The 13,839-nt window shown below is 42.5% G+C and overlaps 2 protein-coding genes across 2 annotated transcripts; both read left to right on the top strand.

The window, feature by feature from the left end:
- The first annotated feature begins 4,438 nt into the window (after positions 1-4,438).
- LOC140236464 (uncharacterized) lies at positions 4,439-6,172 on the top strand. Its single transcript, XM_072316389.1, has one exon. It carries the CDS (start codon positions 4,439-4,441, stop codon positions 6,170-6,172), a length of 1,734 nt encoding a protein of 577 aa, XP_072172490.1.
- Positions 6,173-6,302: 130 nt separating this feature from the next.
- LOC140236465 (uncharacterized) lies at positions 6,303-13,600 on the top strand. The gene is made up of 2 exons (XM_072316390.1): positions 6,303-7,553; positions 13,232-13,600. The coding sequence occupies exons 1-2, from the start codon at positions 6,303-6,305 to the stop codon at positions 13,598-13,600; spliced, it is 1,620 nt and encodes a 539-aa protein (XP_072172491.1).
- Positions 13,601-13,839: the final 239 nt, after the last annotated feature.

A 13,839-nucleotide genomic window follows, 5' to 3' on the forward strand; every position in this document is an offset into this window, starting at 1 on the left:
GAAACTCTTGATCATGCACACAAAGAGTCGAGACGGTCAGAAGGTGTGGGATGGGGATACCCGGCCTCCAACACAAGAAAGCTTTTGCATTATTTTGTTATTGAAATTCAAATCTGGTTACACACTTTTCATGGAATATTTTCGAAACACACTCTGAAATATTTTCAATCAAAAATGAGAAAAATTATTCTATTGATAAAATATGAAGAGGTAAATTATTGTACATCTGTCACCTCTTATTATGCGTCTTCACCACTCGGTGAGTCTATGGGGTGGATGTATAGCACTCACTGGTAATTCTAAAACCAGCAGTTTGAATAGAGTATGGTGATATAGATATTACGATCTCAGAGGTATAATATTTTCACAATAGGATCACGAGAAATGCAACCAATAAAAAGAAGGGTTTAATCTGTAATTGTTTCACGTTTTTTTACTGATTAAACTCATCTTAAAATGGAATCATCTGATTCTTGGGGGGGAGGATTTGAAAACCCTTCCAGACCAGTCCTCCTGCCAGTAAAATATGGGACGTCCATGGTTCCTATAGTAGTACATGTATACTGATCTCTCTCAGCCGTTTCTTGGAGTCAAGATTTTCAGCTATAACGCCGATGAAGGGGGAAAGGGGGGGGGGATACCCGGGGAATCAACCTGTGACAGTTGTACATACGTTTTTTTTTTTTTTTTTTTTTTGTGGTTTACATAATTTTCAAACATTAACTCTTCTGTTGCATTTTTGGTGTTGTTGTTATTTTTTTTATAGGTTTTTTTACTTTTTTCCCCTTTCCTTGTTCAAGCGGACCCTGCTCGCCAGATGGGGGAGGGGTCACCCCTTAAACCCTCATCCCTATAATAATCAATACAGGTCATATCTATCATTGCACTCTTTGTACAGAAAGGCTGCCAAAACATTTCTTTTTGGGGGGGGGGAGGGAAGGGGAGGGGGGAGCGCCGGGAGAGAGGCATCACCCAAACGATCAACACCTCTTTACCATCAGATTGACATGAAACATATAATATGAAAATAACTCTTATGACTAAGATATGATAAGGAAAATTCAGTTTGTTATACAAGGATATTGTGTTCCTTAAATAGAGTCTCTGGGGAGAATATGGTATTGTATACCAATGGTATATACCATAATATCCTATTATCAAGAGAAGAGAACGACCTAAAAATATGAATAATGGAATCGATATTCATACCATTCAAATAATATTACATAGGGTCTACAGCCAACAGGGCCCGGTAAGAGAGAGAGAGAGAGAAGAGAGGGGGAGAGAGAGGGGGAGAGAGAGGGAGGGAGACTTAAGAAGCGCTTTGTGAGTACGTTTTAGTTAGGCCTGCACATACTTTCATTAGTTTTAGCTCGAACTTTGAGGGACAACAACTTGGAACAAAAAAGGCATTTCTTCAATTTTATATCATATTTCATTAGAAAGTATGCTTCTGGATGATACAGCAAGGTCCTACATACATCTGAAACCTTGTATGCCCCGTAAAAAGAAGAAAATGAAAGGGAGGCAGAATTTTATCTATACGGCCACGTGATATACGCTCCGGACGATCCAGCGGCTTGCATCCTAAAATGGCCGCCGTTGGGCTCCATTGCGTACTACGCCCGTTTACGTGTAAAATCGGGAGAGTGTTCCCTCTTAGCGCACTGCGTGCGCTCTATACTCTTTGGTTTCCACGCACAGACACTACACACACGCAGCGTACAACACTACGCACGTGCCAAATTTTAACCCTTTCGATCCCGAAAAAAAAGAAAATACCACCGTGAGCTTCCCTCACGCAGACACAGAGAGACGACCGATTTACATTAAAATGTATAACATATCACTCCGCGTCAATCTGCGTGCACACACCACCGTGGCACACACACAACGCAATAAACGCACCATGCTTTCTCAAATCGGAACACCTTCACTTACAGTACACTGTAACAATCACGATGCAAACCACAAACAGTACTGTACATAGTTCCGCGACGCGACGTAAACTGTATCGCATAATAATATAGCATAGAGCGCTATACCACGCTACTCACCGAAATTTATCGGCAAGTGAGAACGAAAAAACACTCCTGGGATCATTTCAAGCCCGACCAAATCACCTAAGTCCGCAGAAACCCTGCCGAACTCTCGTGACGTGCCCCCGATTTGTTACGGAGGTTAACTTGGCCTAGCGAACCATCATAGCTGTAGAGATAAGATGAAATAAAGAATGTTCATTAAAGGATACCATAGATATAGAGAACCAAGATTAAGTGAATACACAGGTCGTACGGTACTTCGGTTACGGAAACATGGTAGTACGGAGAGGGCCAAGTAAGTAAAGTAAGAATGGTGGAAAGAAGAGCCAAGGCATATTCTCAGAAGGGCCAATAGATATTCCTAGTACTAGTAGAGTTCATGCAGAAACAAGAGATGAAAGGGGCAGAACCAGAAGTAGTGAGGCCCAGCATGAAAAACTAGACGTAACACAAATGAATAGAGATCCAAATATGAAGAGAATGGATCATGAGGAGTATGAGCATGATGAGAATGAATCCAGTGTTTCATGTGGATCATCGGCATCTTCTATGGCGAGGAAGAAAGAAAGACAAAGACAGAGAGAGAGGAAGTTCAAGGCAAAGTTGATAGCACTACAAGAGACAACTGAACTTGAAAAGGAGCTAAGATCATTGAAAATAGAACAGGAAATCCAACAATTAAGAATGAGTCAGCGTATCAAAAAAGAAGAAGCAGAGCTTGAAAGACAGCCATAGCATTGAAAACGGAATTGAAGCTTCTGCGAGATGAAGAACTACAAGAGAATGGTGAAGAAAAAAATGTTCATCACGACCATGAACAGGGGAAGAATACTACACAAGGTGCACAACAAACCCAAGAGTCACGAAGTACAATTAAGGATCCTTTGTCTCATGCACAAACTGAACATCATCATATCAGAATGGAACAGTCGCAACCTGATGAAGGTGGACAGAAACCTGCCTCTCATATGAGGAGTATGAAGAATGAAGCTTTGGAACAACCAAGGTCAAATCGAGGTCAAGCAGAGGAAGTTCCTATGCTACAACAAGAGAGGGTTGAGTTGAAAACCGAAGAAGGAATGCTTCCAATCGTGTTCAGGGAGATGATGAAATTCACCGCACAAAATAGCCTGCCAGTGCCGGAGATGGAAACATTCAGTGGAGACCCGCTTGAATACCTGACCTTCACAAGGAACTTCGAGTACGTTGTAGAATCCAAAACGGACGATCCTGTGAGGAAGCTAGAATTACTGCTGAAGTATACCAGGGGTGAAGCATACGATCTAATCCGGGAATGTCCACATATCCAGCCAGGTGAGAGAGCCTTTGAAACAGCAAAACACATGCTACAACAAGACTACGGGAAACGAAGTAGCATTATTAATGCTTATATGGAAAAGGCCAATGCATGGGAACCCATCAAGACAGGGGATGGACAGGGATTGAGGAAATACTCTATTTTCCTCAACAATTGTTCCTATGTACGGGATGCTGGAGACATAGGAGAGATGGATGCCCCTGGTTTCTTGCGAATCGTTGCCAGCAAACTCCCTATCTACCTCCAACAAAAGTGGATATTAATAGTTGGATTCACAAGAGATGTGAGTAACAGAAGTCCAACCCTGGAAGACTTGGTACATCTTGTTACACAGACGGCGAGGAACCAGAACGACCCGATAGTAGAAGGTCTAGGGTACAAGAAGAACGCCATTTATCAGAGGGACAAACCAACAAGAATGAAAAGCACTGCAAAGGCTTTCGGGAACCAGAACTGCAAACCAGAGTTGGAATGAAAAGAGTACAAAACCGCCAACTTGCTCTTTCTGTGGTGTAAATACACGGCATAATATAAACGATTGCAGAAAGTTCAAAGCACTGATAGTCGAAGAAAGATCGGAGCAAGTGAGAAAGAAGGGACTGTGTTTCAGGTGTCTAAAACCAAGACACATGAAGCGGGAATGCAAAATCCAAGTGGTCTGCGAGCTGTGCAAAAAGAAGCACAACACGCTGATGCACGACCCCAGAAGGATCAAAGACAGAGATGGAGCTGAGCCAGATGAAAGAAAAAAATAAAAATGATACTTCAACTCAACGGAACTGCATAGTGACGCTACCAAGGTCTCATCAGGATCCACCAGTGTAAAAAAAAAAAAAAAGGGTTGGAGAAAAAAACTCAACCAACGTCGACATGCATGACAATAATTCCAGTTGTCATAAAACGCAGGGGAAGTGAGAAATGCATATCAACTTATGCATTCATAGATAGTGGATGCGGAACAGTATTCTGTGATACTGAACTGGTAGAGAGACTGCAAGCAAGAAACAGAAAGACTAAATTAGTCATCAAGACATTGAACTTGGAGGAGATAATCGACACAGAAGTCACGGTAGATGAAATGCAGATAGGTGGAATACAAGAGGAGGAATACATCAGCCTTCCACCAATGTATGCAACAGATGGCATACCAGTGACTGTGAAAGATGCTCCAATGCAAAGAGATCTGGGAAAATGGAGACATCTAAAGGAAATAGAGCTACCAGAACTAAGTGGCAAGAACACTCTCCCGAGGGTGTCACTCATGATTGGAGCCAATGTTCCTTCAGCAACAATGCCACTAGAAATCAAAGCTGGTGATGTTGGCGAACCTTACGCCATCAGATCAAAGCTGGGATGGCTGATATATGGCTTACACACACAGGTTCAAGCAGACAAGTTCAAAGTGTGTTTCTGTAAGGAGCAGGAGGTGACCATCATTCCACGACAAGATGACTTGGAACAGAAACTCAAGGAGTTCTGTAACATGGAGTTCACCGAGAGACTCAGTGAAACGAGAGCTGGTCCGTCGGTTGATGATAAACATTTCCTAGACATAATGGAGAAGTCCACGACAAAGAAAGGCAATCATTATCAGATGGACTTACCTTTGAGACAGAGAGATGTGACGATGCCCAACAACAGGAACCAAGCTGAAGGGTTCATCGAAAGACTTGGGCGAAAGCTGCTAAAGAATGAGGAAATGCATCAACAGTACACTACATTCATGAATGATCTGGAAAAACAAGGATATTCAGAGAGAGTACCAGAGACAGAGTTGAACAGAAGTGATGGGAAGATTTGGTACATACCGCATCATGGGGTTTACCATCCACAGAAACCTGGGAAGATCAGAGTAGTTTTCAATTGTCCTATCAGCTACAAAGGGAAATCTCTGAACCAAGAACTCATTCAAGGACCAGATCTTACGAATGGATTGATAGGTGTTCTCTTCAGATGGAGAAAGGATGAAGTTGCTGTAATGGCTGACATTCAATCCATGTTTTATCAAGTCAGAGTCACGCCAGACCAATGCGACATGCTCCGCTACATGTGGTGGCCAGATGGGGACATAGCCAAGAAACCTGTGGAATACAGGATGTTAGTGCATCTTTTTGGAGCAACGTCATTCCCCAGTTGCTCTAATTATGCACTGAAGAGAATAGCAAAGGACAACCAAGGATGCGCAAGAGAAGCAGTGCTAGATGCGATAGAGAATGACTTCTATGTAGACGATTTCCTGAAATCGGTACCAACACAGGAAGAAGGAATCACTCTAGCGAAAGAGATGAGACAAGTCTTGGCAGAAGGAGGTTTCAAGTTAACCAAATGGTCCAGCAACAACAGGGAAGTGTTGAATACCATTCCGAAAGAGGATCATGCTGTCGATATAAAGGACCTGGACCTGAAGAGGGAAATTCTTCCTACTGAGCGAGCTCTTGGTGTACAATGGGACCCAAACAAGGATCGGCTTGGCTTCAAACTGAAAGAAAAGTCCAGAAAGGCTACTCGACGAAATATTTTGTCTGTGATGAGCTCAGTCTACGATCCATTTGGAATAGCAGCACCATACGTTCTGAAGGCAAAAATAATTCTCCAAGAATTATGTCAAGCCAAATTGGACTGGGATCAGTTTATTCCCGAGAAACAGAGAAAGGAATGGGAACATTGGATAGATGAGCTGCATAACCTGGAGCAGGTTAAGATCGACATGTGCCTCAAAAAAAAAGAATTTCGGAAAGGTGACAAATGCACATTTGCATCATTTTGCAGATGCAAGAACGGATATGGTGTTGTGACCTACTTAAGACAATAAAATGAAAACGATGAACTTCATGTGGCATTCGTAGCAGGAAAGGCGAGAGTTGCACCTCTAAAACCTCATACCATTGTCAAGATGGAACTGACTGGTGAAACAGGACACTATGATAAGGAGAGAAATGAAAATGGATCTGGACCAGTCAGCGTTCTGGACGGACAGCCAAACGGTACTGAAATACATTTCAAGTAAAACGGCCAGGTATCCCGTTTTTGTGACGAACCGGCTGAGTATCATCAGGGATGGATCAGAGGTAATCCAATGGAAGTACATTCCTACAAAGTTAAATCCGGCTGACCATGCGTCCAGGGGACTTGATGCCAGTGAGCTTACTAAGAAAAAGGAGTGGCTTGAAGGACCAAAATTTCTGAAGGAATCTGAAGAAATGTGGCCATCCGATGTGAAAGCTACTATAGATGAGAAATATGGTGATGAGCCACAGAGAGAAGTGAATGAGATACACATTCACACCACAAGGACAAATGAGGAAAATCCTGTAAATGCACTCCTGTCACATTATTCTGACTGGAACAAATTGAAAAGAGGAGTTGCCTGGATACTGAAGCTCAAGAAAAGGCTACAAGACAAGTTGAAGGGAAAAGTTGGCAATTCAGAGGAAAGATTCAATTTGACATGCACAGACATTGAAGATGCTGAATTGGCAATAATTCAACATGTGCAGCTTGAATCATACCCAGATGAGATGAAATATCTTGCTCATGGGAAGGGATTGCCAAAGAATTCTACTATCAGCAGCCTGGATCCGATGCTAAGTGATGGGCTACTCAAAGTCGGTGGAAGGTTGCAACATGCTAAGATGCCAAGCAGTGCAAAACATCAGTACATTCTACCAAGAAAGCACCATGTAACCACTCTTGTGATGCAACATGTACATAGGAGAGTTGGTCATCAGGGACAAAATCACATGGTAGCAGAAATAAGACAGAAGTACTGGATAGTAGGTGTCGGAGTACTAGCCCGAAACATAGCAAAAAGGTGTATCATCTGCAAAAAGGCCCAAGGAAAAGCTGGTTATCAGAAGATGGCTGAACTTCCAAGCAGTAGAGTCCAGGGTGACGAGCGGGTATTCACCAAGGTTGGCATGGACTATTTCGGTCCTTTTGAGATAAAGTGTGGAAGAAGCATGCGGAAAAGGTACGATGTAATCTTCACATGCATGACCAGTAGAGCGGTGCATATTGAAGTTGCATCAAGCCTAGACACCAGCTCCTGTATTGATGCAATACGTTGTTTCATCAGCCGAAGAGGACCTGTGAAGGAGATGTTCTCAGATAATGGGACAAATCTGGTAGGAGATGAAAAGGAATTGAAAGAAGCGCTAAAGGGCCTGAATCAAGAACAAATGACAAATTTCCATGTAAGCCATGGCATGAAGTGGCACTTCAATCCACCAGCTGCTTCCCATCAAGGAGGTGTATGGGAACGTCAAATAAGAACAGTTAGAAAGATAATAAAGGCAATTTTGGCAGAACAGTATCTAAAGACATCACAGAGCGAGGAACAGCTCAATACACTCCTATGTGAAGTGGAGGCCTGTGGAGCCGGGAAATGTGCAAACGCCTGGATATGTGCAAATGTCTCGCCGGGAAATGTGCAAACGCCGGGAAATGTGCAAACGTGACGCCGGGAAATGTGCAAAACGTCGCCGGGAAATGTGCAAACCATTCATTTCACCTATATTATGTAGAGATGGAAGAGAAACTCTCAATCAAAGCTGCGCACGAACCATTACCATCTTTACCACCTGTCTTAGCGACCATCTGTCTTTTTATGCCTCCGCCACGAAGTGGTACCGGAGGCATTATGTTTTCGGGTTGTCCGTCCGTCCGTACGTACGTCCGTCCGCTTTCGTTTACGCTGTAACTTGAGTAATATCGACTGGAATTTTACCAAACTTGGTCCAAGTATAAAGTATGATGGGGCAATTATTTGATAAGATTTTGGGTGAAATCGGCCTAAGGTCAGAGGTCAAAGGTCAAGGTCAAATCATGAAATTGTATCCGTTTACGCGATAACTCAAGACTGGATCGAGCAAATTTCACCAAACTTTGTCGGAGGATGATGTATGATGGGACAATTACTTGATAAGTATTCTAGTGAAATCGGACAGAGGTCAAAGGTCAAAGATCAAGGTCAAATCCTAAAATTTATCTGTTTACGTGATAACTCAAAACTGAATGAAGCAGCTTTCACCAAACTTGGTCCAAGGATGATGTATGATGAGACAATTAGTTGAGTAGATCTTAGTGACATTAGCAAGAGGTCAAAGGTCAAAAGGTCAAGGTCAAATGCTAAACATGTTGCTATTTCCCCCATATCTATGCAATGCCCAAAGGTATTTTCTTGAAACTTAGTGTAGACATGTACTACTGCGTAAAGATTCTCCAAAGAGAGTTTCATGTCATAAGGTCAAAGGTCAAAAGTGAGGTGAAAATGTTGCAATATCACTTTTCTCGCAAATGGTTCAATGTATCTTAATGGAACTTGGTGCATACGCATGTACTGACTGGCAGGGATTATCTAGGGAATTTAGGGGTCGTGGGTCAATAGTCAGGGGGTCAAAGGTCAAGGTCAACTCCTCAAAATTTTACTATTTCCCTCATATACTAGTATATGCAATGCTTGCATTATTAGTTTTAAAACTTAATATATACGTGCATTACCTAATGGAGATTTTCCGGGAAATTTCCAGCCAGAAGGTCAAAGGTCAAAGGTTAAGGGTCAAGGGCCAGGTTTCAATGCCCCCCCCCCCCAAAAAAAAAAAAAAACTATTTTGTACTGTAATTACATTCTTTTTTCATACCTTGGAAATTACTCAATGCATAAACTTATAAATGGGTCCGTCAGAAGTCAAGTAAAAATTCTCAATTCCCTAAATATGTGTACCTACACTCTTAGACAATTATAGCAAACCCAGTTCAAGGAAAGTGAACATTCAAGATATTTCTGACAAACCTGTCATTTCAATATTTTGCCAGTTATGTGAAACTATCATCACACATTGTGAAGACATTGTACTATACACCTATTGGGAGAATCATGCATTATGGCGGAGGCATCAGTCGCCATAGCGACATGATGTATTTTCTATTTTTTTATTACACTTTCAGCATTTTCTTGCAAACCCTACGATTTTTCACCAGATTTGGCAGATAACATCTTAATGGTGATATGATCGTAATTTGTCAAAATGAGCCCCCCCCCCCCCACACACACACCAGTCCTAAGAAGGGGGGGGGGGGAGTTGAAGCCTCAGAGTCCCTATACCATGTATAAACGCTTGATTTTTTTTCTTCATCTGTCGAACCGAAAAAGAAAGAGCTAAGTTAGTGCTATGAAGACATTAATGACTAAAATTTCATGTTTGATTATGGCGGACCCAGGGGTGTCCTGATCGGGGGTGAGGGGGAGGAGGAGGATTTTCCACACTTTCAGCACATTCTCGAAAAATCTAGGACGGATTTTCACCCAACTTGTGAAATACAGTCATATTTATGGTAATATAATCTTGATTTGTTAAAATGCGCCCCCCCCCCCATCGCCGAAGGGGAGAGGGGGAATTAAAGCTTCACTTTTAACATCCCAAAAATCTGGATTTTTTTTTTTTTTATCTTCTTCTGTCAAACCGAAAAAGATAGAGCTAAGTTAGTGCTAAGAAGACATTAACGTGATTAATGAATGAAATTTCATGTTTGATTATGGCGGATCAAGGGGTGCCCAGATCGGGGGGGGGGGGGAGGGTGATGGGTGGCGGGGGATATTCCACATTTTTAGCATCTTCTCGAAGTATCTATGAGGGATTTTCCCCAAACTTGACAGATAGCAAGATTATGGTAATAATTATGATCTTAATTTGTTCAAATGAGCCCCCCCCCCCTTCCTCCACCGCCGAAGGTGGGGGGTTGAAGCTTCAACGTCCCTAAACTCTGGAATTTAATCTTCTTCTGTCAAACCGATAAAGATAGAGCTAAGTTAGTGTTATGAAGACACAGCGTTAATGAATGAAGTTTCGTGTTTGGTTATGGCGCAGATCAAGGGGTCTCCAGATCGAGGGGGTGAGGGCAAAGAGAGGAATTTTCCACATTTTCAGCATCTTCTTGAAAAATCTACGACAGATTTTCACCAAAATTGGCAGATTGCCTCTTTACGGTGATATGCACTTAATTTGTTAAAATGAGCCCCCTCCCATACACACACACACACACACACACGCACTGCTTAAGGGGGGGGGGGTTGAAGCCTCGGCGTCCCTAAACTCAATTTTTATCTTCTTCTGTCAAACCGGAAAAGAGAGCTTAGTTAGTGCTATGAAGACATTGAAATTTTATTTCACGTTTGATTGTGGCGGATCGAGGGGTGTCTTTATCGGGGAGGGGGGGGTTGAGGGGGAGGAGGGGGATTTTCACATTTTTTGCATCCTCTTGAGAAATCTTTGACGGATTTCCACGGAACGTGAGAGGTAGCATCTCTAGGGTAATAGAATCCCACTTTGTTCGAAGGGGCAACAAGTCGAAGTTGTTCCCCTTCCCCAAAGCTAGGGATAAGACCAGGGTAGCCCCCACGTCATTTAGTAAGCAGAAGTGAAATTTCATCAAAGTATAGATCTACCTTCTAAAAATGTGATAAGATTGTGTTCTATTACTCTTGGTTGTATAGAAAATTTCTTTAAAAAGTATGTATTCCGTTTTTTTCCATATGAATAGGGTTTTCAATAAAATTCTGAATTCCACCCGAACGACCCCACCCCCCTCATGTTGGTCCCTTTCAAGTTCAAGGGGCAGAGATGAGGGGGGGGGGTTCCATCTCCTCCCACTTTAGAGTTGGGGCAGTGCTCATTTAGACAAATTGAAGTCATATCACCAGATAAATACGCTACGCTACGTTTCAAGCTTGGCAAATATCTAGTATATAAGGGTTTCAAGAAGAAGCTGAATATGTGACAAATCCGCCTCCGCCGCACTTAACATTAATATTCATGAATTAACTTACCATAACAGGCACCAGCACTCTATTAGCTCCATTATTTTTGTACAGAAGGTTTTTTTTTTTTAAGCTGATATTTAATTTTATTATCCGAGGGATGCGTCTTGAGTTTTCAGGAAAAAGACAAAAAATGTGAAAATTAAGCCTCCTTCCTACCCACTCACCTTTTTGGGCATTCCTTCATCTGTCATTGTAAACTTGAGCCTACATCATGCATTAACTGTATTTACAGTACTATCACCATAAAGATGCTATGGCCAAGTTTGGTGAAAATTCGTCATAGATTTTTCAAGAATATGGAGAAAATTGTGAAAATCCCCCTCCTCCCCCTGGTTACAGTTCGTTATTCCGAAGGTTCGTTATTCCGAAGGCTCTTTATTCCTAAGATTCGTTATTCCGAAGGTTCATTGTTCCGAATTTCATTTACGGATTACCCAGTCTTCGGAATAACGAACCTTCGGAATAACGCCACAAATTTTCGGATTAACGAACCCTTTTTCATTTTCGGATTAACGAACCTCTGGGTATAGGGACTTTGCGTATTTCGGATTAACGACCCTTTGGAATAACGTACCTTCGGAACAGCGAACCTTCGGAATAACGAACAGCACCCCCTCCCCCTCACCCTCACCTACCCCCGATCAGAGCACACCACACGGAATCCGCGCCCCCCCCCCCCTCGACGTTTCGCGCTATAAATCTGTAACGCGAGAAGGCCTCGTCGCGAGGCTTCTTCATTTTCTTTGTTCAAGTCTCGCGCAACTTTTGAGACCAAATTTGCAACGTCCGCGCATACTTTTGCGAAGCCACGCCCATTTTTGTAACGGAATGTCGCCCCAAAACGGGCACAATTTTGTGATTTTGTGTACGTTTCCTATGGAAAACAATGTTCTGTCATGAAAGTCATAAAAACCTGATTATTTTTATAATTAATCACTTTCATTTATTAATTTTGTGCTAATTATGGTAGAAGAGTGGTCAGTGACAATTTCCAATGAAAAAAACAAAGAAAAAACAAAAGTTTAAAAACAAGGAAATACACAAGAAATTCTGAAAACAATGAAATAAATAAGAATTGAAATGAGTTTTGGAAGTTTTTGTGAGGTACAATTGTTGAATATGCAAAAACAGATTTACAGATCAAAAATTAGACTCTCAATGCTTTTAATTAGGCTAAAATATCATCTTGAGCTTAATGTGCATAATTAATTTGTATTAATCAAAATTAGAAATTGATTGTTTCACAATCTCTTATGACACAATCTTGTAGATTATGACGTGGGTCTCACGCATGCGAAATTTCATCGCTATCGCACCACCAATGGCCGAGATCTCATGGGGGGGGGGGGGCGGAATCCATCCCCTCCCCCCCCCCCCCCCCCCCCCCGGTCTGAGCATAGTCAAAAAAAGCCCGGCCCCTTTAGGGTTAAAGAACCATCCTAGCTCATTCTTATTTGGTTATATAATACAAGAAGAATTTCGATAATCCCGTAGTTCTGGGACTTAATTGAGCCCCCCTCCCCTTTTTCGGGGGGGGGGGGGTGGCTGCTATATAAACAAATTGAGATCCCATTGCCATAATCGTGCTACCTGCCAACTTTGTTGAAAATCTGTCAAGGATTTCATTAAGAAAATCTAAATGGTGGAAGTTCATGGGCAGTTTTGATATGGAGTTTATCTACTATCTTTATACACAATATCGCTAAAGTAAATGATTTGCACATTTCCCGGCGACGTTTTGCACATTTCCCGGCAAAATTGAACTTTTGCACATTTCCCGGCGTCATGTTTGCACATTTCCCGTTGATGAAATTTGCACATTTCCCGGCGAGACGTTTGCACATTTCCCGGCGTTTGCACATTTCCTGGCAAGACGTTTGCACATTTCCCGGCGTTTGCACATTTCCCGGCGAGACGTTTGCACAATTCCCGGCGTTTGCACATTTCCCGGCGTTTGCACATTTCCCGGCTCCACAAGGCCATCATTAACAGTAGGCCTCTCACGAGATGTTCTGACGACCCCAATGATCTGGATGTAATCTCACCAAACAGCCTACTGACGATGAAGACTTCAGCGATGCTGCCCCCGGGACCTTCGATGCCAAGGATGTCTACGGGAAGAGGCGCTGGAAGCAGATGCAGTATCTTGCTGACCTGTTCTGGAGGAGGTGGGTAAAGGAATACCTACCTTCGCTACAACAACGACAGAAATGGTTACAACCCGGTCGTAACCTCCAAGTTGGTGACATCGTACTCATCGCAGATGAAACAGCACCTAGATGTTCTTGGTCTATGGCGCGTGTCCAAGAGGTTATGCCAGACGAGAAGGGATTCGTCCGCAGAGCGAAGGTGAAAACCGCGTCGTCAGTGCTGACTAGGCCGGTGACCAAATTGTGCCTTCTTTTGGAGCAGGAAGCGTGAATGGAAACACCCGCGATTAATGCTGGAAATGTGAATAAACCAATCTGGTGTTTTCGAAAAGAGCTATTTGTAAGGTGCACATTTTTACAATAAATGTGCGATGTGCATTTTGATAGCAGAGCTAATGTAAATATGGTTATATGCGTTTGGATCAGCCCTCAGGAAAACGTGTGTTAATGCAAATTATCCACGGATCAAGCGATATTTGGATATTTGACGCGTTTTAGGATTCGTGCGTG

This window comes from Diadema setosum, chromosome 13 (assembly GCF_964275005.1).
Source record: "Diadema setosum chromosome 13, eeDiaSeto1, whole genome shotgun sequence".
In the NCBI taxonomy this organism is placed as follows: Eukaryota; Metazoa; Echinodermata; class Echinoidea; order Diadematoida; family Diadematidae; genus Diadema; species Diadema setosum.

Excerpts from the sequence above, each read along its gene's own strand:
- LOC140236465 (XM_072316390.1), top strand. The coding sequence starts at position 6,303 with ATGGATCTGGACCAGTCAGCGTTCTGGACGGACAGCCAAACGGTACTG. Across the intron at positions 7,554-13,231 it reads AACAAATGACAAATTTCCAT|CCTACTGACGATGAAGACTT; the intron begins GTAAGCCATGGC and ends CTCACCAAACAG.
- LOC140236464 (XM_072316389.1), top strand. The coding sequence starts at position 4,439 with ATGCAGATAGGTGGAATACAAGAGGAGGAATACATCAGCCTTCCACCA.